This window comes from Vidua macroura, chromosome 6 (genome assembly GCF_024509145.1).
Source record: "Vidua macroura isolate BioBank_ID:100142 chromosome 6, ASM2450914v1, whole genome shotgun sequence".
Lineage (NCBI taxonomy): Eukaryota > Metazoa > Chordata > Aves > Passeriformes > Viduidae > Vidua > Vidua macroura.
Window position 1 is genome coordinate 48,902,092 of NC_071576.1, and position 27,154 is coordinate 48,929,245.

The following is a 27,154-nucleotide window of genomic DNA, read 5'->3' on the forward strand; positions in this document are numbered from 1 at the left end:
TTTCAGCATTTTCAGAGATTTATATATTTGAGGAAAAACAACAACAATGATAAAAATACACCAACCTGAGAAAAACTCTATTAGAGTGAGCATTATTCAGTAAATCATATATTGCACCTTTAAATAAGTCATTATAAATTGTATAAAAACAGGAATATCAGACAGGAACAGGGAGGAGCTATTCTGTCCTTCATCCACACGCCAAACACCCCCCTGCACACACATTCACTTGTTCTGTTTTTAATTACAGTTAAAGCTCGGAGTGACAGACCACACTGCTTTTCCTTTGGCAGAGGCACACCAAAACATTAAGGCAGGGGATATTTGTGGTGAAATGCAAAAACAAAGCTCACCTCCAAGCTTCTGGAGAGTCCTGCCAACAGTGCAACTACAGTTAAGTTTGACATAAGCCTTATTTAAAAAAATCTGTGTTCTCATTAAGAGTTTCAGTAGAAAAATAGAATCTCTGCTGTTTTTTTTTTCTAGAGTAGCAACTAGAAAAGGCACAATTTCCAAGTATGAATGTCCATTTGAAGGAGCCATTTGTACTCCTTTTTTAAATAAAAAGGAACACAGAAAAAAAATAGATCACAGAGGCACATATCTATTAACTAAGTAACCAGATACAGTAGATAAAATATGTTCCTGAAACTTATAATTAAATATATTAAAACAACCCACCAGCCTGGTGTCTGTAAATGAAACAATATAAAATTGTAATAAAAAGCTTGTGTTATTATTTTAATATTTAACTCTAGTTCGCTGTTCATACAGCAAATGCTATTTCACATATCAGTACTGTTAAATTCCCCCCAAAAAAAAGATTCCTCTGTTAACTTTAAAAAGCTTTGCTTGGGTTTTGCTGTTTGGGTTTTTTTAACATCAGTCTGCAGCTCCTGCCAGTGTTGTGTTTTTCCTACTGTAGATCACACCTTTGAATGCAGACAGAGCTGGACAAGCCAGACATGAGACACTGCACACAATCCCAGAAAACACGAGTCGGACACCTCCCTTTGCTACGGGCAAATAACATCTCCAGGATAGAGGCCTTCTGGTCTATGCATGGTAGCCATTGGCCTTCCCAAAGGCTGGCCCAGGTGTGAAGTTTTCATAGATTGCCATTGCTGTCACATTTTGGTAGATAAGGTCCATTTTCCTCTCTCTCTGGGATTTAATGATATCCATGACACACTGGTTTAGGAAGACATACTGGTCCTGATGGGAGAAAGAGAGACAGAAATACATTTCTAAAAAAGACCTGATTTTGGAAGTAAATCTGCTTCTGAATATAGGTTTGGGCAGTGCACTGAGTCTTAGTTATCACAGTGCTTGTTTTAGAACATATATATAGGTACACATTTGCGGTAATTGGGAGTGGGGCTGCAGCAGAGCCTCATTCCCAATGGGTACAGCTGTGAAAAGCAGGTGAACAGCATTGAAGGCAATAAGCCATGGAGTGCCCAGGTGCACTGACCAATCACAAAAGGGAACAGAGGGCACACAGTGTAATGCATGAACATGAGGGGTATGAAAGGCTGGGCTAAAGAACAAGAAGGACAGATGCTTGCAGCCTTCTGAAGTAGCATAATGTTGCTCTGTACGGGTTGAAGCTTTCTGAAATTGTATTGTGATGCTCTGTGTATCGTGGCCGTCTCGACTGTGACATATGCTGCAACATATAGTTTTGTCTAGAGCTAGGATCTGTCATGCCTAACACTATCCTAAAAGACTTTCATGATGGAGCTCTTACAGCCTTTTCTAAATCAGCCTGAGTTAGTCCATACACCTTTCTGGATCAAAGTAGTAATTTCCATAGGAATGCTTGTATTCCTGCAGAGCACAAAAGCAAAGATGCACACTGAGACCACTTTACTCCAGATAATTCTGGCCCACAACTGAACGATAAAATCCACATAGGTAAAACTAGTCTGCAAAAAAGTCTGCTTCAGGATTTGATTCCTTCCAGCTGCAAATGCCAGTCCTACAAAGCACTCTGTAAAGACATTGCTTGGATGTACTATGGTCCCTGGCTGCAACTACTTTTGTGGAGAAGAGATGAGGCAGGAAGGAGGGAAGTTAAATGAAGAGCAATTTAAACTCCTTAATATCTTACTGTCCTGTAATTCAGAGCTACGTCTGGCTGATTATGCACATCTGAGAAAGGTGCTGCTGCATGGGAGAGAGCCTCACCTCAGTCTGCACCATGAGGGGTCGGTGCATGCGGAGGTCGTACACCACTCCATACACATCCACGGTGTTCTCCATCTCCATCTGCTGGATCAGGCGGTCGATGGCAATGAACGTCCCTGTCCTCCCAACGCCAGCGCTGCAACGACACGGACAGGCTGTCTGTGCTTCCTCCCAACCACCTTCTTACTGCTGGCCTGATAAAAAGCCAGGGAAGCCAGGATGATGCCTCCTACTATTTCAGCAGCACAGGTAATAAAATTCTTGGCAGCACAGGTGGTCTTACCACCACCAAGAGGGGCTTCTCAGCCTTGCATGTGCACAGGATTATACAAGCTCTTGAAAGGACATCTTTTCCAGCTCAGTTTTCCAGGCTAGGAGAGATGCTCTGTTCTTATGATATTTGGTATCATTTCCTTTGCTACCTACATAGCACTGCTATTTACTGAAGCACTAGGCAAAGGTTTTAGTTTGGCAAGGTAAATAGCCCACATCCTTACACAGAGTGGCTTACTCTGGTTTTAATCCCGCTGAAATGGAACTGACTGAAAAAAAAACCCACAAGACAAAAGTGTGTCTAACAGAAATACCTTCTTCCTACCTGCAGTGCACCAGAGTAGGAGAGTCCACTGGATTCTGGCTGTTGTACTCATGGACAAGGTGCCTGAAGTTGATGAGAAGGTCTGTTGTCTCTGGCACACCGTGATCCGGCCAGGAGGTGAAATGGAACTGGCGCACTGTGTGGCTCTTGAGGGTGTTGGACTGCAGGAAGAGTAGACATTAAAAAAACTAATGAAAAAGACAATGAAAACTGGCTTCAGAGGAGAAGTTGGGCTTCCTGACACGTGTATGGGCCCAAGCTCAGCTTCATCAAAGATGCCTGTTACAACTGTGCAGTGATTTGACCAATGATATTCCAGTTTCCCTCTTCCTTCTACTGTGGTAGAGAATACTTTGAAATAATTTCCTTGTACTTTTGCTTTACTCCAAGCTCATATCTACTGCACTGTATTTACTGATGGGGCTAATTTTTTGGTCCAGAAGATATTACAGGTATCTGTATAAGCACGAGGTAATTTACACACGAGCAACCAACAATCAAGGCAGTCCTCACCTTTTCTACAGTGAAATCCCTTATTGTCCATTCTGGAAGGACAACTTCTGAGACCATTGTCACAATAATGTCACCATAGCTCTTGGGTTGTTTGTCTGGCCAGTACTGCTCACATTTTGTCTAAGAAGAGTGTTACAAAGTTAGACACATCACACACAGCAATGAAACAACTCACTTTTAAATAACACACCACCTGAAGCGGGGCTAGAAAGTACATCACCCTTCTCAAGGGCTATTCCAGGACAAAAGAAGATCTATAAAAATCATTCTTTGGAGAGAAGAACCCACCCTTAACAACAGTAATTCCACAACCCTCCTGAGACAATCCATTCCGGTAGTCAGCAGATATAAAAATAGGAAAAAGCTAAAAAAAAAAACCAAACCCAAAATAATCATGCTGTTTTTAATTTAGAAAACAGTCTTCCATCAAGAGGATGACTGTTAAAAGACAATGGCCAGTCTCCAAACCACTAAGGTAACAACAAAATTAGAAGAGGTGCAGCTGCCTTCAAGAAACAATTCAGTATTGATAGCAACATACCCGGGCTTGTTCCACACATTTTGTCAACATAACAACAGAGTAGATACTCTTTTCCCAAATCATTTGCCAGAAGTCTTCTATAGTGTTGGGTAATGGACCCTGTGCAGCAATAAATGCCGTCTTTGAGTTATAGCCCTAAGAAGAAGAAAACAAAATAAATGTGTATATATATACACACACACAACATCAGTGAGAAATAAAAGCTGATTTTAAACATCATTATGAGCCCTTATACCTACATCAGAAAAATATACATTACATTTCATTTCAGCTAATGAAGCAACTTACAGGCATATAGTTTGCATTAATATAATCACCAGTTCCAGAGGTTTGATTTGAAAGTTTAACACGAGAAATATCATCTGCAGAAAGAAAAAAGGAAAAGACAACTATGAATTTTCGAACTGGAACGTTTCAGAAAAATAGTGTTTATCTAATGCATGGTTTCTAAATAAAAGGTGTTCAATGTGCATTTTAAGAATAAGAATAGAACCTTAGGAATCATAAATAGCAGTGGGCTTCAGAAAAAAAGTGGCCATGATAATCACTCAAGAAACACAGATTATTTTAGTTTTAAACATGGCTTGGTAAGGCAAATTTTTATATTTTTAATCCAACACAAGATTTACTACAGTTTTAATTACTGGATAAAAAGGAGTGATTTGTCTCCTGATGCCATGGCAGCTGATGTTTTTCCTCCAAAGCATCCTTAAGTACCTGTCACTGTTCACTTTTAAATTACTTCTGACTCTCTGCTACATTGGGATGCCCGCAGGCAGCTTGACAGGTCTTAAACTCTTACTTCATCTGCAAAGTTGGCCTGCAGGGTCTTAATATTTCTCATAGCTTGCACATTTATTTGTCTGTGGTCAACTGTTATCCTCTTGTGTTTTCAACCTGGACTGCACATTTCTCACAAATGGAAAATTAAAGTTATTTTGTTAAGGGAAAGTTCTTTAAAGAAGCTTTCTGAAGAAATATCCTTGAGGGAAGGCTCTTTCAGGTGTGTTTATACAGTGACTTTGGGAAAGCAGCAGCCCAAATTCATTCATTTAGAAAATCATATTTGAAACCTCTGGGCACTATTAAAGCCAGGTTAGCCAAACCCAGTGGTTTTCACTTAAAAATTCAACCAGTAGAAGATGCCAACTCAAAGAGAATAACTCACATGGTAAGACGTTGTTGTATCTATTTTTCCCCCTGTTCTCAGGAAGTTCAGCAGCAAATTTGGGCTGATGAATACCAGCAGACTTGAGTTCCTACAATAAAAGGAGGATTTATGACCATCTGGTCCTGGTTTAGCAATCATACAGAAACAAAAAAGTAGTCCAAACACTTGTGTCCTGTGCTGTAAAAGTAGGCATGTTAAACTGGGATAAATGTCAATAAAAATCATCTTGTTACAGAGTGGGAGGGTGACAGTGGCTAATCTTTTAGAGAAGAAATTAATACAGAAAGTAGGAATAGCAGCATATTTAAAACCTAAAGATGGGACTTTAAAAGCCTGGAAACAGTTTTGTGGAAACAGACACTGATATCAATGACAGCTCCTTCTGTCCCCAAGGCAGAAGCTCTGCAAGCATTACAGGGAGAAAGGAGCAAACACATCATGAACCAACTGAAGGAAGCAAAATCTGAAAGGAAGGCAAGGTGGTGCACCAGTCTGTGAAGTACAAAGAGATAGAATTTGAAGAACAAAGTCAATTAATAGCTTTGAAGAGATGAGAAACAGAATGAGATTCTTTAAGAGCAGACACAACAACACAGAATCCTCCCTAATGCTTCCTTCCTGTCCTTTGTTCCTTACAACAACTGAGCTTTAGCACGTTTCATAGAAAAACTTATGGTCAGTAAGCAAATCATAATTGCTGTTTCCCTGACTGAACTATTCACAGGTGTGGTTTGCAAATCACACCCACACACTGAAGAAGTCTGTGAGATTAGCAACAGACGTGGCTTGATATGTATAAAAAACCCCAAACCAACCCAAGATGAGAAAACTGAAGAGCAGAGAAATTCTACAGTGTCCCCTAGGCTAAGTCCATACATGACTAGGGCAAAGATTTCTCCAGTGAGAGCTCTGACAAGCAGGCCAGGCTACAGTCAGAGATAATAATTCAGGGCAGGAAGTATTTATCATGCACTTCAACTAAATTAGGAGCTGTATAAGGGAAGGGAAGGCTATACATACAGCTTAATTATCTCTATAAAAAAGGACCCTTCTTTTCTCCTTCAGTAAGCCTTATGTATGCTCCATAGGAAAGATGATTTGTCTTTCCAAAAATATTTGTCAGGAAGTTCTCTCCCCACTGAGGGCACATACCTCATACTCTTCAGCAAAACCACAGTTGGAGTCAGCTTGCTGCTTCTTAAAGTATGACTCAAAGTTCTCCACTTTAATAATTTTTGATCTAAAATGAGAAAAGCCATGTGTCAACAACTGGTGTTGGGTAAATAAGCCATGAATTAATTCAGTTAATGTGTTAGAAAGTATGCTTTACTTACTTCTTGATTCTTCGGGGGAGGGGGAAAAAAAAGGCTGATTAGACACATGCAGTTGTATTTTTCATTATGTGACTCTAAGACTGAAAGCATGACTGTTAGTTGCAGACACAAAACAGTGCATTTACAGGGGACATTTAACTGCTCTGTTAAATCAAGGAGAGAACAGTGCATCCTTCCAGGAGAGGAACATCACACTAGGTGTAAGCCAGCTGCTTACTCCCATTGGATTGACCCCAGTCCCTGGTGTATTTTATGCCAACCATCAAGCCTACAGAGGTGGAATTCCATGGGATGTTCTGGCCATGGCTTTCCACCAGCACAAAAATTGGTACCAGAACCAATAACATGATTCAGTTGCAGTGCCTGTGACTTCCAATATATTGTGGTTACTCCCTCCATAGCCAGATTTCACAATCACAACATTATCTGGATGAGTGGCTCAGCACAAAGTAGTCATTAAAAAAAAAAAAAAGAAAAATTAAGATCACAGAACATATTTTGCCTTTTTGCATTTTATCAACAATTCTGATTGTTCCCTCAATGTGCACCAAGTCTGTGTTTCATTCAAACCCTGTTTTTCAAAACCATGTGGAGCATTTGTGTGTCTAATAGTGATTAATGAAGTGAACACTCAAATCCCTTTGGTGGCTCTAGAAGTCTCAATCAACATGATTATTTTTAGTCTTCATGCAGCAATCCTTCAGGTCCACGAGAAATTGATACTTCAAAATTCTCTATAAAACTGCACAGAAAACAAGTATCTGAGTTCTGAGTAATTTTTGCAAATATCACTTGAGCTCAGAAAATACCATGAGAAAAGATACGGACTTACTTAATTGGAGAAAAAGACACTTCAGTATTTCTTTTATCTTTCCTATAAGGTGTAAGAAAACAACATAGGTTTACAGTAGAATTCAATGGAATTTATATGAGATTTCTTATCTGTTTCCTTGTGCCTGTTGAGAACAATTTCTTTTAAAGCATCTTATCCTGTGAAAAAAAAAAAAAACCCAAACTCCTGAGGCAAACTTTTACACCTGGAATTAGAAAAAAAAAAAACCAAAACCAACAAAAGCCCAAAAAACCTTCACCCTTCTTTTGGTGATGTTGTGCAATGAGACTGCTTCTTTCTGTTGGACCCAGAGTATAAAGCCTGAACACAAAGCACATATTTTGGTGGAAGATGTACAACTGAGGGATCTGCACCACTAGCTTTAAAGGAAGCTCTTCCCATAGTTGTACACAGCTATTGGACACAATTGTAAAAATAACAACTGTTAATCAAAGCAACTAAGAAAACTGGACTGGGGCTATGGCTAACTCCACAGAAAGGGTGTACTACATAGTCAGAAGCAGGAAAAAGCCTTTGTGCACTCTTACATCCCAGATAATTTGAACAAGATTGGAAACTGAGAGACCAGCTCAAACTCATCAGCTTCTGGAAATTCCAGAATAGAAGTTTAATGTGACAGGCCATCAAGCAATTAAAAAGAATGACTGATGGATAATTTAAAATCAAGCCATCTAAGATACAATTACACCCAATTACTTCTTGCACAATAATTTGAGATGTTTGCTCACTTGTGACTGAATGACTTCATGACCATTCATGAATGGTGAGGCACTGGCACAGGTTACCCAGAGAAGCTGTGGATACCGCCTCCCTGGCAGTGTTCAAGGTTAGACTGGAAGAAGCTCTGAGCAACCTGGGATAGTGAAAGGTGTCCCTGCCCATTGCAGGGGGGTGGAACTGGATGATCTTAAAGGTCTCTTCCAACCCAAGGCATTCAAGGATTCTATAATTCTGTTCTATGAATTAAAATTTATTTTGCTTAGCTCTTCTCAACTCATTAGTTTGTAACTATGGGTTTAAACAAAGTTATTAAACAAGTGGTTTGATACTTCAACTCTAATCTGTAACATACAGACAACATTTTAATACAACATATTTTAAAATGTCTTGACAGCCATGCATCATGACAGAAAGAGTGCTTTTTAGGAGAAAGATACTGAAGTGAAACACTGGTGCTCCCTAACACAACCAATACAACAAACACACATTACCTTCTCCTTCTCCAGAATATGAACCCCCCTACAGCAACTACAGCCAAGATAGCCAAGAGGCATCCAATAACCACTCTAGCAATAACACCTGATAAAAGAGAAAAAGTATTACTCACTGTCCTCTTCAGTAACTTTTAACTGAATCAACATGCTACAACAGAATCTTGCAAGTGACTAACCAAGTATGCTTCACTCTACTAAAATATCCTGTCTTTACTATCCTTTGGCAGTATCAGTACTGAAATCTCCTTAAGAATAATAACCAGAGAATGTTAAATTAATATAAAATTGGGATCAAAGGACCAGTATTTTTATTCCAATACACCTGCTTCTAGTTTAACAAAACTGTGAGACCATCAGTTGCTACTGGCCACTTGTTGCTATACCAAAGTCTCACTGTGCCATCCAATCCCTTTCAGCATGCCACAGCTTTTGGATACTCCTGCTGTGGAATGCCACATGGAAAAAAGGGATCACCCACAGAACTAGCAAGGTATGAATTTACAGAGCAGTGCCACTGCAAAGCTAGAAAGAAACAGTTCATACAGAGAAACCAACAGGTGCTTTGATATTGTGAAACTTGCCATAATTAAGGAATCTCCACATGCTGTGTATGCCAAGTTGCCAGTCCTACATTTGACATTAACTGTACCTGGATCCTGGGGCAGTAAAACCGGTTCAGAACAGGGTGAAAATGATACGTAACTATCTTCCCCCTCAATCACGTTGGCTGTAAATGTTATATTAGTGAAACCTGCAACACATGCCCTGTTGAAAAGGAAGGAAAAAAACAAAACCAGGTACATTACAGGGTTTTAACAGCCTTTAGCAAGATCTGTAATCTTTCCATTAGATGACCTTCTAGATTTCAACAGCAGAAAGCTTACCAAAAGAGTGGTTTGAAATAAATACCTGTATGAATGAAGAGGGATCAATGGTCCATTTTCATAGCCATACATTGTGTTTCCCTTGCCTACATGAATGATGTTCTTATCATTCTGAGAAATGGAAGAATGTGATTCTGCCTGCTTTGTTTTTATGACATACGTAACATAGGCAGTTGCCTTCTTCTTCTTGAAATCTTTGTATGTGTTGTTCAATTTAGATTTCAAAGACTCAGAACCTTCAGGAAACAACAAGAACATGGATATAATTAATTCCCTGGTTTTGTATCAATTGGCACAGTGACTGAGATGATCACATTAACTACAGTTGCCATTCCTCCACAAGTACTGCTTGAAATGAAAGGCTGAGAGCAACAGATAATCTCAGAAACCTCTTCTACTGCAGTGCCATCTACTGCACCACCTCTCCCCAGTGTTGTTTATTTGCTATTGGTTTTACTTCTACTGTATATAGTGGAGCTTCTGAATAAAGGTGCATGAATGCTGGAACCAGGCACCCTTGTGGACAGACTTCACCAGCCAAGTCAGGTATATCCATATGTCTTCTATCCATTCTTGTATGTAGAGAGTAAAATGCAAATGGTGTAGAAAAAAATCATCAGTATTTGTGCTACCCAAACAGCATCAGGCCTCATTCAGGGTGACACTAAGCTTGTCCTGACCTTGTTCTATCCTACAAGAAGTCTCACACCTGAACTGTAAGAGATGAAAGAGGCCTTTCCTTGACATAGACAAGCATTGGACAAAACAATGGTCAGAACAGTTTCCCCTTCAGAAGATTAAGAACAGGCTACCACAGTGAGCAGGTGGACGGACACCATTTGCAGAACAGCACCACTTCATGGTGTCTGTTCTTATAGCAGATTAACCCTAGAACCTTGAGGCAATTATACAGCTGAGGCACATGTAACCCAAGAGGTGATAAACTCAACTTACCAGTTGTCTCAACAACTCAAGAGCAAGCCAACTGACAAATCTTCCCAGTGCTGAGGCAGGACAAAAAATCTCACTCATTTGACAGACGTTTGCTCTCTACTGACTGTCTTTGGAAAGCTAAAAGATCCTTCTAGAAGTGGGTATAATACTGAATTCACCTTTAAAAAGGAGAAGCCTTGCAAGAGGCTCTGAAAGGTGGAAAAGCTCTGGTAAGCTTTCTAGAGCTGTGCAGACAAGGGGTGATCTACCACCAGCAGCAAAGCTCTCCTCAACTATGACTCGGCAGCAACAAGGTGCAAGACAACTCTTCTAAAGCACTAACTTGGTCTCATTAAAAGCAGATGAGGTTGCAAATAACTCAGCTGCCTAGAAATGGGTGTTCAATACCACCTGAGCTATGTTATGTCCTGTCTTGTCCCTAGTTTCCATTCCAACAGGATACACACCCCTGGTTTTACCTGCCTTTAATACCACCCTATGACATTTCAAACAGCCTTAGACACAATTTCTTACACAACAGAATAAAGTCCCCTCTGTCTATCCTAAAGGTAACCATGACTGGTTTACAACAGAGAAACACATCTCAAGAATATTTGTGCTATTTCAACAAAAAAGCTGAAGAGATGCTTGGCTGTAAGGCTGTCTTCTGTTCCCATCAAAGCACTGACTCTATATTACAAATGTGGGCAACCTTCCTCCCTTATTTCTCTCAGTCAAATCCTGCAAGACCTCCTTGAATACCCTCCAGTCCAAACCACACAGAAGAATGCACCAGATCTCCTTGTGACTAACCAGGATTGGCTGAAGTTACAAGCAGAACTGCATGCAAGAGACTGGCATTCAAATCAGCAGTTCTGGGGCAGGCATGTGAAAAACAGAATTTTCTGCACCAATGTGATACAACACATATATGTATTTATATACACACACCCATATATATGCAAACAAACATGAATTTCTTAGATATATATTGCACAGAAAATTACTGAAGGAAGATCTATAATCAAAATTCTGCGAAATGAATTTCCAGTGTTGTAACAAAGAATAAACATGAATGTCAACTCCCACTTAGAAGAAACTGTCTCCATCAGGTGCCTTATTCCTCCAGTGCACTGGCAAAAATGAACAGTTGTTCAAGTGCAACCTATGCTGCAAAACTAAGTTCCTTAATTTAATGTTTTATCACTAGACAGTCACCTATTGGAGACATTCTCAGCTCTGATGCTTTAAATAGACCAGTCTGATAGGCTACCCTCTAGTTTTCTGTGGCATTTAACTTCCATTAATACTATCAATGATGTTTAAGCCTTCCACCCACATTCCATCTCTCTTAGTTAAAGTGTTTTGGGTAAAATCAGGAAGAAAGCTCGTTTCCTTTTAAGACCTTACTGCAGGCATCTTGCAGCTGAAGAAAGGGGGGGGAAACATTCCATATTCCAAAGCTGCTTCTATTAGCTGGTCTGAAAATTATTCTGTGGGGAAAGAAAGGACACTATGCAATCTTGGGGAAACAAATCACTGGCAAATCAATGTGGCAACAGCACAAAGATAAGTCAGATGATGTACAAAGATAAGTCAGGCAGGAAAAGACTGACTGAAACCAGGCACCTTCTGAAAACAAGGAGTGGCCTGACTTCAAGCAAGGTATCTGCCTCATGATTTCTGAAAAGTGATTGAAAAGTCTGAGTCTGCCTTTTCTTTATCTGTTTAACACCTATTTAGAGTGTAAAATATAATGCTGCCTGGTAAATGGTTTCAGCTACATGATAATATCATAAACATCTTACTTTGATCATCTGTTGTAATCATTATTGCGTAGGCTTCTAATGGACCATTCAGTGGATCAAAATCAGAGAATTCAACAGACAACGAACTGTGACTGATGGCCTTGACTGAAGGAACTTCAGTTGGAGGAGGTGGGTCTGCCAACAAAAATATTTTTTTGTACGTTAAGCACTGATAAAAGTTTTATGAACAAGAAAAGGTTGTGATACCAACACAGTTCACATAATGCATATTTATTGTGCCTCACATTAGACTACGAATTAATAGAGTGTTCTATTCATACTCTGCAAGCTGATAATGTAGTGCATACCAAGTCTGGTATTCTGCAATTATGAAGTTAATATTTTTGTCCTACAAGTATCTTTCATGCTCAGATCTTAATGCTTACCAGTAATGCTGGTGTGACACAACTTGCCCACTGGAGAGCTTTCAGTGCCATTTGGAAGAGTTATGATAGTAACATTATAGGTGCTGAAAAAATTTAAACGTCCTGTTTGGAAGGTTTGCTCAAAGCCTTCCACCATGCAGCGTGGAGCCGATTCTTCTCTTACTACTTCAGAAGTGCTTATATTATATATTTTGATTCCGAAGCCAGAGTTGTTACCAAAAGGACATTTCCACTTCAGCATTAGGAAAGGCTGCTTGGCCACTGGTTCACACTGAAGTGAATCCACTGAGACAGTTACTGCCAAAAGAAAAAAGAATAACAAAAATGGAGGAGTAAGAAATCAAGCCTTGCCCTTAGATAAAGCTGTGTATTTGTATGTTATATATATAAATGCTTGTAAAATTTCAGTATTCCCTTCCCCTTTTTAAAAGATGCCTACATGGCATCTACTGCCTACACAAGGACTTGTTACCCTATGAGGAAGACAACTATTTAACACAATACACAGACCTATTCTGTGCTCTTTACCTCCTCTGCAGACAGGGTTACTGGGAAAATTCAGGCTGTGTCTGTCAAGATCAGCAACATTTTCAAAATACTGTTCAACTCTTTAACATACTACTCTAATAACATTTTTACAGTAGTATGTAGACTGCCACTAAATCCATCTATAATTATGTAAAACTCTTAGTGGCCAACAAATAAGAAAATTAGTTTAATCTCTGTCCATTAAGAGCACAGCAGTAGCCATCCTTAAAAGTAGCAACTATAACAAGTCAGTTTGGGTGAGAGTCTTCTAAGACATAGTATAAAAAATGCAACCTTATGACCAGATACAGAAAGATACTTAAAAAGTAATGTAGCAGGACCACTGAGAAGAAAGGTTTCTCTAAACTAAACATCTTGTAAAACTTGGCCTTCAGGACCAAAACACTTATAAACCTACAATTACAACACACACTAAATTTATTTCCTCTATCAGTAAGGAAGTATTTGGTACTTTCAAATACAGAGGTTATAGACTCACCTATTAAATTATTTTGTTGTTAGAAGGGGTATTATTTTAAGAAAATAAGGAGAAGCATAATTGTGTACCAGAAGAAACAGATTTAGTAAAAATAGATGTGGGTGACTGGGACTTACCTCTACTGCAATTTATAAATATTTATTTTTCTTCAGTAACACTGTCAGCTACTCCTACAAATACAGTGAAATTATAGGAGATTACAGACAAACCCTGGAACAGCACCTCTGACACCTGGTGACAATGGATGCCTGGAATCTAGATTCTAGAGGAATCATGACTTCTGACCTCTATACTGTAGGAACAGTCAGATAAAGTACCATCAGGGCTCCATGGGAAATGTCAGAGACCAGCATACTCTACCCCAATAAGGAAGAAAATGCTGAGCTCTGTGAAAGTCAAGAGAAAACTCCAGAAACAGTCAGGCAAGCTGCATTTTCAGAGTACCAGCAACTCTCCAAGTTCATCCCAGAGCCCCTTTGGAAAACCCATTCAGGAGCTCTGGGCCAGATTCATTTCACCTCAGTCAAAATGGGACAAAACAAAGGAAAGGACAAGGCAGCACATGATCACAACAAGGAGGAAAAGTCACAATGCCTAACATGAAGAATGCAGAAATAACTCAGCCTTCTCCTATCTGCTGATGGGCTGAGCAAAGCAGCAGGGCTGACAGCCACACCATCCCGTGCTGCCCAAGATCAGCTGCATCCATGGGCCCTCCAAAGGGGGGAGTTCCCCAGGCACAATGCACACTCTGTGGGAAGCCTTCCACATAAGAACCTGAGGACCTCACCCAGGAAACAGAGGGCAACAAAATCCCCTGGACAGATCCCCCCTTCCACACATTACCATTGCTGACTCCGGGTAGGCTGTGTGCAGCACTTCTGCCTAACATAATATTGTATTTCAAAGCCTGGGCAGGTGGGGAGAGCTCTGGGCTCCACAGGAAAGCACAGGCCACTAGGAACAGGGATGCAAGAAAGCATGACTTACATGTATACAGGTCTTTGGACACTCCTCCTCCTTCTGTCTCATGATCAGCTGCTACAGCAAATACTGTGAAGCTGTACAGTGTCCCAGGGATTAACCCGGTAATTTCTGCTTTGGTTTCATTGGATGTCACACTCCTCACAAATGTACCATTTGTACCATTTACAACCTCTATCCTGTATGTGTAGGAGTCAGAAGCGCTGTCATTCACCACCCATTTTAAGGTGACGGAAGTCACACCAATGGATTCTGCCTCAAGATCAAGAACCGGGCTGGGCCCTGTGAAAGGCAAAGCAACAACTCATTAACCTGCAGGAACAGCTGCTCACAGACATGGAAACAAGAAACACAGCCACACCAGGGCTTCATTTCCCTCACACCACTCCTGGTCCAGCAGAGTGCAGGAGCACCCCAACAACATCACCAGGCATTCCTGGAGGCTGTTGCACAAGGGGGCAGCTAAGATAGAATTGATGGAATGTAACCTTCAGTGTAATTCATCTCCTTTTGACACTCTAAAGCAGAACACATGATTGCAATGCCAGAGCTCCCAGGATTTTGCTCAGAAATTCAGATGTTGGTCAAGAGAGATACAAGGCTGTAGGGGGACTGGAGATAGGAGATGGTGGTCCATCTGTGTACAGTAAAAGGTAAGGAACTTCATATATGACCAGAAGAGGAACAGAGGTGATGAAAGTTGGCAAAGGAACAGCTTGCCTAGGTCATGCTATGAATGCACTCCTGAGCCATTGTTCTCTAAGGTTTATTCTGCCCCAGTCACAGGGCCCCAGATCACAGTACCTCTATATGGGAGCCCTTTAAAAGAATGTTCTGAGGCCCTGATCCTCCAAGAAGTGAAGGCAATGGATCCACCCACAAAAATCCCAGGCCAGAGAGAAAGTTCTTGGGAAGAGTTTACTGTGTCACAGGCCTTGGTAACCAACTTCAACAATCATTGTTTTTGAGGTGTTTGTTTTACTCTGTTTTTTCAAAGAAGGCCATGTCTTTTACACAAAAACATCTCTGACTGCAGGCAGGAAAAGCACGGCACCTTTGCCTGCAACACTATTAAATTTCAGGCCATGGGCAGGTGGGCAGAGCCTCATACTGCACAGCAAAGCACAGACCACTAGCAACAGCAATGCAAGAAACTGTGACTTACTTGTATACAGATCTATGGACACTCCTCCTCCTTCTGTCTCATGATCAGCTGCTACAGCAAATACTGTGAAGCTGTACAGTGTCCCAGGGATTAACCCGGTAATTTCTGCTTTGGTTTCACTGGATGTCACACTCCTCACAAATGTACCATTTGTACCATTTACAACCTCTATCCTGTATGTGTAGGAGTCAGAAGCGCTGTCATTCACCACCCATTTTAAGGTGACGGAAGTCACACCAATGGATTCTGCCTCGAGATCAAGAACCGGGCTGGGCCCTGTGAAAGGCAAAGCAACAACTCATTAACCTGCAGGAACAGCTGCTCACAGACATGGAAACAAGAAACACAGCCACACCAGGGCTTCATTTCCCTCACACCACTCCTGGTCCAGCAGAGTGCAGGAGCACCCCAACAACATCACCAGGCATTCCTGGAGACTTTTGTATTAATAGCTGGGGAGCAGGGAATTGAGAATGAGCCATCTCAAGCATGATTCATTTTCCTTTCAGAGGCAACATCAAGAGGGGCACAAGGCCAGCCCAGTGCCACCACTTGTAGGGTTTCACCTGGCTAAAAGGTAGGCAGCGAGGAGAGAAAAGTGAAGGGGAAAAATGCCAGTGGTGCAACTCTGTACAGCAAAATATAAGGAAGATGAAATATCACTAGTGGAGGATTAGCAGTGATGAGAACCTGACACTCTGCTCTAATCCTCATGCCCTGCACTTCACTCCCATAGAAGAGAAACCATCACCAGACCCTCTGGAGACACTGTCTTTCTGCAGAGAAACTATTCTTTCTGCATTTTTAAAAGAGGGTAATTAGCCATTACAGACAGCACAGGAGAGACTTTTGGGCATTGACTGGTCAGTTAGGATCATACATGCAGGCACATTTCAGGAAAAGACAAGAACAGTCATCCATTTTCTTTCAAATGCACTGTGTGGAAAGATCAGGCTGGGCTACTGCCTTGGAAGCCAGCTCCAAAATGGCCCCTCCAACACCACATGTCAACACTTTTAATATTCAACATGGCAAGGTGCTGCATGGCCAAAGGAGTTCTCCTGATCTAGCACTGTCTGAATCTCTCTCCTGGCTGCACCACGACGGCAGCTATAGGCTCCCAGATCACACAAGTTCACCCACCACAATATGCTCTTTCTGGGAGCCTCTTAAAATGAGAATCTCGGGCCCCCCTACTCTAGGAAACAAATGCAAATGCCCCTTTCCCAAATTTGCAAGAGATCAGTGCTCAGGGAAAAGTCTCTTCTCTTCGTTGACAGTCTTGGAGGTAGCTTTACCAACAGCTTTCTACCAGGGCAATTCTACTTCTCCACTAACATCTAATACTTGGGGATTGGCCATCGCCAGCTCCAGGATGGAATCATCACCTCTGCCTGCAACAGTCTTAAATTACAACCCTTGGGTGGGTGGGCAGAGCCTCATGCTGCACAGCAAAGCACAGACCACCAGCAACAGCAATGCAAGAAACTGTGACTTACATGTATACCGGTCTATGGACACTCCTTCTCCTTCTGTCTTATGATCAGCTGCTACAGCAAATACTGTGAAGCTGTACAGTGTCCCAGGGATTAACCCGGTAATTTCTGCTTTGGTTTCATTGGATGTCACATTCTTCACAAATGTATCATTTGTACCATTTACAACCTCTATCCTGTACATGTAAGTGTTGGAAGTGCTGTCATTCACCACCCATTTTAAGGTGATGGAAGTCACACCAATGGATTCTGCCTTGAGATCAAGAACCGGGCTGGGCCCTGTGAAAGGCAAAGCAACAACCTGTCAAAAAAAAAGAAGTAAAGAAGAGCCACAACCACATTTCCCTATGAGCATCACTTAGAGCCAAGCATCACTTCCCTGTTTCAGGCATTCACACTGAGGCATCTCTGGAAGGTCATATGAGCTTTGGGGCATATTCTATTTCATTTCATATGCAACAATTACTTGTTTACACAGTGGTTTTCCAAACAGAGAAACAGATGGAAATCAGGGAAGGAAACAGTCCAAGCTGATCTTGGTCTGTTAACTCAAAATTGTGCCCATGAGTTTCAATTTGAGACCTTCAACCTAAACTCTCCTCAATATCAGGAAAAAGAAATGGGCTGCTTGAACAGGTCCAACAGCTGACATACCTTAGGGGGCTGTGTCTGCAAGCCCAACTCAGCACCAATTCCACACAGATAAAACTCATTTTAGTCAGCTTAGACAAGTTTATGGACTCAGTAGCAGCTCCAGGACACACTCCTCCAAATTGCTTTGTAGGGACATTGCCTGTTCTCTTTGCATTTCTGAGCTACACACAAAAGTAGTGTCTACTCCTGTCACATCTATCTAGTCTAGGGAAAAGGTGTCCTGGCATAAAGCCAGAAAGATCGGCACCACACTTGATAACGCAACCCTAGGAAGCAAGTCAGTCACAGCCCACAGGAACCTCAGCCCCAGACTCTGCAAAGAGCTCAAGAATCTTCAAGAAAAAAAAGCCTCAGTGACCATGGCACCACATCCCTGCACACCATATTTTTTGGTACGAGCTGTGATTCCCAGAGGTGTTGTGAGGGGTCTACTCAGCCCTCAAGTGTCTAGAAGTCATAATGTGGTAGCAGCTGGATCTCTACGTAGTCTTGAGCAGACAGGCTGATGAAATAACTGATTTGCAGGTGGCACATGCAAGCACAGAGACAATTTCAGTCCTTTCACAAACACCACATTATTCATGTGTGCACAGAGCTGGAGTAAAAAAGCAACGTCACAATGAGAAACAGGTTGAAGCTGGAAACCCAAAGTAAGAAAGCAGAACAATTTGCTACAAACAGCACAGATACTGGTAATTGGAGGCACCATTTCCTTACTTGTATACAGAGCTCTGGGCACTCCTTCTTCTTCTGTCTCATGATCAGCTGCTACAGCAAATACTGTGAAGCTGTACAGTGTCCCAGGGATTAACCCGGTAATTTCTGCTTTGGTTTCACTGGATGTCACACTCCTCACAAATGTACCATTTGTACCATTTACAGCCTCTATCCTGTATGTGTAGGAGTCAGAAGCGCTGTCATTCACCACCCATTTTAAGGTGACGGAAGTCACACCAATGGATTCTGCCTCGAGATCAAGAACCGGGCTGGGCCCTGTGAAAGGCAAAGCAACAACTCATTAACCTGCAGGAACAGCTGCTCACAGACATGGAAACAAGAAACACAGCCACACCAGGGCTTCATTTCCCTCACACCACTCCTGGTCCAGCAGAGTGCAGGAGCACCCCAACAACATCACCAGGCATTCCTGGAGACTGTTGTACCAGTGGACAGCTAAGAGAGAACTGAAGACAAGCCATTCTGAGTGGCATTTACCTCCCTTTGACACTCCAAAGGAGAAGCTTTGGCCATGTTGAAGCAGAGCTCCCAGGGAATCCAGAAAGATGGATAGGAAACAGATGGGTATGGTGGCAATGCAGACAATTTCAGTTTGGTTTATTGGTTGGTCTTTGGTTTAGTTATTGTTGTGGAGGATTTTTTGCTTTATGGTGGGGGGTTAGAGGGAGTTTGGTGTTTGATAAGTAAATAAATAAATCAAGGCTATGTTTTTTCTATACATGAACCATTCATTCTTAGCATCTGGCCCAGGTAAGTCTCCTATTAAGTTACAACCTCAGGCAGGTGGGCAGAGCCTTGTCCTATACAGCAAAGCATAGACCACTAGCAACAGCAATGCAAAAAACTGTGACTTACTTGTATACAGATCTATGGACACTCCTTCTCCTTCTGTCTCATCATGAACTGCTACAGCAAATACTGTGAAGTTGTACAGTGTTCCAGGGATTAACTCAGTAATTTCTGCTTTGTTTTCATTGGATGTCACATTCTTCACAGGTATATCATTTACAACCTCTATCCTGTATGTGTAAGAGTCAGAAGCGCTGTCATTCACCACCCATTTTAAGGTGATGGAAGTCACACCGATGGATTCTGCCTTGAGATCAAGAACCGGGCTGGGCCCTGTGAAAGGCAAAGCAAAAACCTGTCAGCCTGCAAGAACATCTACTCACAGACATGGACACAAGAAACATAGCCACACCTGTGCCTCACTGGGCAGCTGAAAGAGAACTGAAGACAGGTCATTCTGTATTACAGCTTGGTGGTCCCCGGGGGTCCATCTGGCCCCCGGGCCAGCAGCCGCCATAGGTGTCCTGGATAGTGCTGTGCTGATGAGGCGCAGCCTGTCTGGGCCTTCCGGCTAGCTCTGAGCGGCTGGCATCTTTAGCGAGCAATTGTGGAGTGATTTCAGCTCTTAGTGATTTCAGCTCTGTGCTCGCAAAGTGCCTCGGCAGACGCAGGGATGGAGAGAGGTGAAGGCTGTGTGGAGTTCTGCGGAGATGTCTTTATTGGCAGCTTCTGCAAAGGGTTCCAGTGACAGCTCTTCCGTCTGAACTGGGCAATGGTATGGGTTTATATAGGCTGTTGAGGGATCAGGATTTGTCCTATGGCTGGGGTTGAGGAGAATACAACCTATAGCCTTACAGAGAGATAACAGAGGTCTGATGTGCAGAAGAGGGGCAGCTCTGTTCCACTCATCATGACTCTGCATTTCTTATCTTAGGCTAGTGACTGCTATGGAGGCCTTGCAGGGCCTCTGACTGCTACAATTCTGAGAGCATTAACTTCCCTTTGACACCCCAAAACATAAGCACAGGCCATCACAGTGGTTGAACTCCTAATGCTTCCCTTGGGAATCCAGAGGTGGGCAGGAAAGTGATAGAGTGGAACGGAATATTTACTTATAAGGGACCTACAACTACCCTCATCCAACTACCTGACTACCTCATGCCTCACCAAAAGGTAAAGGGTATTACTGAGAGTACTGTCCAAATGACTCAAATAGAAGGGCTTGGGGCACTGACCACCTCTCTAGGAAGCCTATTCCAGTATTTGAACCCTCTGTCAGTAGAGAAATTCTTCCTAATGTCAAGCCTAAAGCTCCCCTGATGCAGGTTTGAACTATTCCCACTCATCATATCCCTGGACACCTGAGAATAGAGATCACCCCCTCCCTCTGCATTTCCCTCCTCAGGAAGGTGAGGAGAACAATAAAGTCACCCTCAGTCTCCTTTTGTTCAAACTAGATAAGCTCAAAGCCCTCAGCTGCTCCTTACAGGACAGGCACTCCAGCCCTTGTACCAGCTTTCTTGCCCTCCTCTACAGGCATTCAAGGACCTTCACATCCTTCTTCAATTGTGGGGCCCAGAACTACACCCAGTACACATTCAACTCCTGCATCCTTACTTTTGATAAATATGTTGAGCAGCCCTAGGACTGAGCCCTGAGGACAGCACTGGTGGCTGCTCACCAGCCAGACACAACCCCACTCACTGGAACCCTGGGAATCCTGCCTGCAGCCAGCTCCACACCCAGCTCACCATGAACCCCCTCATCCCATAGCTGGACAACTTGCCCAGAAGGATGCTGTGAGGAACAGTACCAAAAATCTCACTAAAATGCAGAAAAACTACATTCAGCACCTTCCCTTCCCCACCAGGTGGGTGACCTTACCACAGAAAGATCAAATTAATTAAATGGGACTTTCCCTTTGTGACCCATGTCACTGGCACCTGATGACTGCATTATTCTTTAAACACCTTTCAACAGTACTCAGTACAATAATAATAATAATAATAATTCTCCATAATTTTTCCAGGAACTGATGTTGGTCTAGCAGGCCTGCAGGTTCCTGGGTCTTTCCTCTCAGCCTCCTGTTAAATAGGAGTAACAGTGGCTGGCAGAGACCTCCCCAGGCTCCCAAGGCCTTTGGTAGCTGATGGAGAGGGGTAATGCTGTAACACCAGTGAGATCTTTCTGCACTCAGGGGTGAATCCCAACAGGCTCCATGGACTTGTGAACATTCAGCTGATACAGGAGGTCCCTCACAGTTTCAGGGTCCACAAGGGGAAAGCCACTGTCCCAGCTCTCATGGGCCTCCAGCTCTGGGGATTGGGCACACCGAGGTTTATCAGTATCACCAAAAACTGAGGCAAAACACACATTGAATGCCCCTGCTTTTTCTTCATCCCTATTAGACAGGTGACCATCTTCAACAAGGATCAGGCCAATGTTTTCTTTAGACCTCCCCTTGCTATTAATGTACTTCAAAAAGCCTTTCCAGTTATCTGAAAGAGCACTGGTCAGTTTCAACTGTAACTGAGCTCTGGCCCTTGGTGTCTTCTTCAGGCATAGACAAACTACAGCTCTGTAATCCCCCTGAGAGGCCTGACCTCACTTTCAGAGCTCATACAATTTCTTCATCCTCTGGAGCTCCACAAGGAGTTCCTTGTTCATCAAAGCTGGTTTTCTGCCCCTATTGCTTGACTTTTGACATAGTGAAAATGCCTGCTCTTGTGCTTCTAAAAGGCAGTTCTTAAAAACTGAACAGCACATGTGGATTCCTAAGTGTAAGAGGCTGTCTGAAGCCCCCTCGTTCTCCATTCTGTCTTCTGATTGCCACGAGAAAGACTCTCTTCCCCCACTACAGCTCTGGCTTAGAACAGGACACAGTGCATGTGGAACCACTGAACCGTCATGCTAGCTGTTCCCAACAAGGCCTGGCAAGAATTTGGCAAGGAGTTGGCAAGAACTTGGCAAAGACCTGACATGGACCCAGCATGGGACAGCCTGATGTGTGGCCTGCTTCAGATCTCCGTTCTTAAGCCGAATGAACTTTTGAGGTGACTCCCTTGGTCCTTCATTGAAGACCCCTCATCTGCCTCGTTACCACCATGACAAACAAAGACTGAGAACCCTCCTCCCAAGGACTGAGACCCCTACTACAGTGAGGGGGGAAAATTGGTGGTCTGACCACTAATGACATGACCTGTTTCCCTTTAGTAATTTCAATGGACTTATTCTTCATTGTGTTCATCTTGCTTTGGTGGTTTCTGTGGACTCACCTGTTCCCTCGTGGCGATTACAATGGACTTTCATTGTTACACTTGTTTCCCCCTCTTTTCCTTGAGGACTATAATTGAAACCCTGAATTCACGAGATCTTCGGAGACACCCCAACATGACAGACGGATCCCTATCATCCGGACCACTGAGGATCTCACCTGTGTTGGTAGCTATTCCCATCCCTCTGTTCTCTCTCTTCCATCTATCCTTTTATCTCCTTTCTGATCCCCCACTATCACATTTACTGTTTTGGCCCCTAATGAAGGTGCATTTGTTGTGATTAACTGACAGTCCCCTGCTGTTTGCCTTTGTTGCACTTTTGGGATCGGTGAAAAGAACCATCACGACACCCTGCAACAAGCGGATCATGACACTAAGACCTCAAAAGCAGATTCCGAGGGTAGGGTGCTAAGTAGTGCCCTGATCAAATTAAACTTTCCTGGACTCCAGGAGAGCAACTCTGCTCTCTCTTGTTATTCATTACATTGTAAATTTGAAACTTAGTCATTTAATGATCACCATAGCCAAGTCAGCCACCTACCATCTCCCATGAGTCCTACTCTATTTAAAAATACCAGCTCTAGGAGGGCATCCTTCCTAGCTGGCTCGCTATTTGTGACAAGAAATTATCTCCCACATGAAGAGATATGAGGACAAAGAGGGAGAGGAAGCAGGGTGGATTGTTTGCCTGGATTTTTTTTTTTAAACCAAGGATGTATTTCTTCCAAACCTAAAGACCACTCTGATTACTAGACATTCCAGATAAGGCTCCAGCAGTAAGACATCAGATCTATACACACAACTTTACATTGTAGCCCTCAAGCAGTTAGGAAGAGCTTTGAGCTGTCCACAATTTTCTTACTTGTATACAAGGTCTGTGGACCTTCCTTCTCCTTCTGTCATTATCGGCTGCAATAGCAGATACTGTGAATCAAGGCTATGTTTCTTCTATACATGAACCACACATTTTTAGCAGGTAAGGCTCCTATTAAAGGCTTCTATTATTACCTGGCCCAGGTAAGGCTCCTGTTAAATTACAACCTCAGGCAGCATGGGCAGAGCCTCATGCTGGACAGCAAAGCACAGACCACCAGCAACAGGGATGTAAAAAACCTGTGACTTACTTGTATACAGGTGCATGGGACTTCTCTCTCCTTCTGTCTCATGATCAGCTGCTACAGCAAATACTGTGAAGCTGTACAGTGTCCCAGGGATTAACCCAGTAATTTCTGCTTTGGTTTCACTGGATGTCACACTCCTCACAAATGTACCATTTGTACCATTTACAACCTCTATCCTGTATGTGTAGGAGTCAGAAGCGCTGTCATTCACCACCCATTTTAAGGTGACGGAAGTCACACCAATGGATTCTGCCTCGAGATCAAGAACCGGGCTGGGCCCTGTGAAAGGCAAAGCAACAACTCATTAACCTGCAGGAACAGCTGCTCACAGACATGGAAACAAGAAACACAGCCACACCAGGGCTTCATTTCCCTCACACCACTCCTGGTCCAGCAGAGTGCAGGAGCACCCCAACAACATCACCAGGCATTCCTGGAGACTGTTGTACCAGTGGACAGCTAAGAGAGAACTGAAGACAAGCCATTCTGAGTGGCATTTACCTCCCTTTGACACTCCAAAGGAGAAGCTTTGGCCATGTTGAAGCAGAGCTCCCAGGGAATCCAGAAAGATGGATAGGAAACAGATGGGTATGGTGGCAATGCAGACAATTTCAGTTTGGTTTATTGGTTGGTCTTTGGTTTAGTTATTGTTGTGGAGGATTTTTTGCTTTATGGTGGGGGGTTAGAGGGAGTTTGGTGTTTGATAAGTAAATAAATAAATCAAGGCTATGTTTTTTCTATACATGAACCATTCATTCTTAGCATCTGGCCCAGGTAAGTCTCCTATTAAGTTACAACCTCAGGCAGGTGGGCAGAGCCTTGTCCTATACAGCAAAGCATAGACCACTAGCAACAGCAATGCAAAAAACTGTGACTTACTTGTATACAGATCTATGGACACTCCTTCTCCTTCTGTCTCATCATGAACTGCTACAGCAAATACTGTGAAGCTGTACAGTGTCCCAGGGATTAACCCAGTAATTTTTGCTTTGGTTTCATTGGATGTCACGTTCGGCTCAGGTGTATCATTTGTAGCATTTACAACCTCTATCCTGTATGTGTATTGGTCAGAAGCGTTGCTATTCACTATCCATTTTAAGGTGACGGAAGTCACACCAATGAATTCTGCCTCCAGATTATACATCAGGTTGGATCCTATGAAAAGAGAAAAAAATTTTTAACCTACAAGAATATTTACTGACAAACACATACAATGCTCTGCTCCCTGCCATATCTTGTCTCTCTAAAACAGAAATCAGCCTGGGAAAACAATCAAGCCACCCTTCTCTACTGGAAGGCATACTTGCAAGCTCTGCTCTCTACCCCAACTTCTTGAGGTTCACTTGACCTGAAGCAGTAAAGCCGTCTAGGTGCAGCAGTGATTTCTGTGCTGACTCAGCTGTGAGCTTTATGCAGTGTGCTGACGAAGACTGGGACACACAACATGCTGTCATTGTTTTCCTAAACTAGATATCCCAAATAGAGGAGCCTTTCTAGCTGCAAGATTCACACACCTGTCCTGCACATACGTGACACAGAACATTCTATACTAGGCAGAGGTCTTCAGCTGTACCCCATCATTTATGCATTTCCAATCTGTATGTCACAGTGAGTTGAACTATTAACCTGTAACCTAAAAAGCCATAGTAAGTAGGGAAGGGAGTCTGAGTCTAACATGGATAAAATCATTCCAAGGCCATGCAGCAACCACAACATGAAACTGCACTCCCAGTCAGGTGTGCAGATGCATTTCCTGGCCTCATTCTCTACTGCAGTAAAGCAGTTGGATTCATGCCCCTGCAATGCTGAACTAGAGTTCAGGCTAAAAGTGCTATCACGATATAGAAGTGCAAAACACCCCAAATATTCACATCCCAGTCACATTCCAAACTATAAACGTGTTACAGTGCTTAGATCACCTCTTGTCTCATCAGGTGATGATGCAGCCCCCATCACTCTTCCACTTGCAGAGTTTACTGATAAATCATCATTACTACTGGTTGCTGGTTCTGCAGTTGCATTTTTTGAGCTGCAATCCTCGGTGCCTGGAAGAACACAAAACTCTGTCTTTACAATACTTCTGAACTTTCCATTTGCAGAAGTACAGTCAGTTATAGATATCATGAACAGACCCATAGTCACTTCTATTTTTCCAGTTCTACAGAAACCTCACTGCACGTTTCCTGGTTTTACCCCTTTTCCTGGTTTCACCTCTTAACTTCTGTGAGATTATAAGAACTAGATTCAAGTGATTGTCACATTATTTCAGCCATCTACTGACTCTACAATATGGTTTGGATGAAAGCTATTATGAACTCTTTTCAGTCCAGTTTTGCTTAAAAGTAGTTAAAACAACTTGCAGCCACACTCCGTGTGTGCGTTTTCTTCATGTATTATCAGAAGTTTTGTTTAACCTAGCATAGCAATTTTGTTTCTCCCCTAAACATATTCCCCTCTTCCCCTCTCATATTCCCACAATGTGTTCCCACAAGTAAGGCTAAAAGTAAGGAAGAGACATTGCTCTGTATCTAGCACCAGAAATATTACATCAACTGTACAGTCCAAAGAATAGAAAGCATTGATTCAGACCCTAAAATTTAAAGGCTAACTCATTCTAAGTCTAATATTCAATATTAAGGTAGAACTTCTTTGCACACACTTTCAGAAGTTTCTGACACATGAAAATGTGTTATCTTGACCAGTACAGCAGTTCTAGACTCACTTCAGAAATTCTTTAAAAGCATAATTTTGTGTGTCTTTTGTTTTTGGGGTTTGTTTGGTTTTTATTGCCTTTAAGTGTATTTTCCTATCTTTCTAAGCACATTACACCTGCACTTGATTTTACCAGAACTCTCTACAAACTGAAAAGCAAAGGGATTTAACTACAGATTTATATTTTTAAATACCTTTAAATGCACTGTAGGTATTACAGTCACTAAAAGAATTTAGTACATATTTTTAACTGCTATTTCTAAAAATTCTTTCCAGGAAGCTTTTTTTTTTATACTTTGCTGATACTGCTTGATCTTTCTTAAAAGCGACTAAAATCAGGAGAGTTATATTAAAAAAAAAAAAAAGGAAGCAAGCAACAGAATGATACTTACAAGCAATTGTACATCTGACCTGGAAAACAAAAACAATTAATAGAAATTAAAACTACTGGAAGCTCAAATAAAATAAGGAGTGGTTTAATTAACATGAGGGAGGAAGAAATCTGTTTTAAAAACTCCAGATTTTTCAATCTGCAAAAGGCATACATAAAATACTACTGACATAAAAATAACACCAAAAAAAATTACACCAAACTAGTAGAAAAAAAATCTAAGCATGCTGGTAAAATGTTAGTTTCCACATTCTAAAAAGAAGCAGTTTATTTTGTCACCAAAAAAAAAAAAAGTTTGAATAACATAAGCTGGTTATTTTGCACATATAAATTTATAAACCAAACCTGTAAGATCTTAGTTAAAACACACTTTAGTT

The 27,154-nt window shown here is 42.1% G+C and overlaps 1 protein-coding gene across 1 annotated transcript; it reads right to left on the reverse strand.

The window, feature by feature from the left end:
• On the reverse strand, positions 1-26,815 carry PTPRJ (protein tyrosine phosphatase receptor type J; the record flags this gene model as incomplete). The annotated part of the gene is made up of 23 exons (XM_053980765.1): positions 1-1,215; positions 2,191-2,326; positions 2,789-2,949; positions 3,302-3,421; positions 3,843-3,977; positions 4,131-4,204; positions 5,011-5,101; positions 6,166-6,253; positions 7,180-7,221; positions 8,412-8,499; positions 9,064-9,179; positions 9,324-9,534; positions 12,040-12,174; positions 12,426-12,722; positions 14,443-14,718; positions 15,602-15,877; positions 17,101-17,376; positions 18,469-18,744; positions 19,345-19,611; positions 23,678-23,953; positions 24,554-24,829; positions 25,594-25,719; positions 26,779-26,815. Coding segments are annotated over 23 exons (3,939 nt in total), but the record flags the coding sequence as incomplete, so codon positions are not given.
• Between the last annotated feature and the right edge of the window lie 339 nt (positions 26,816-27,154).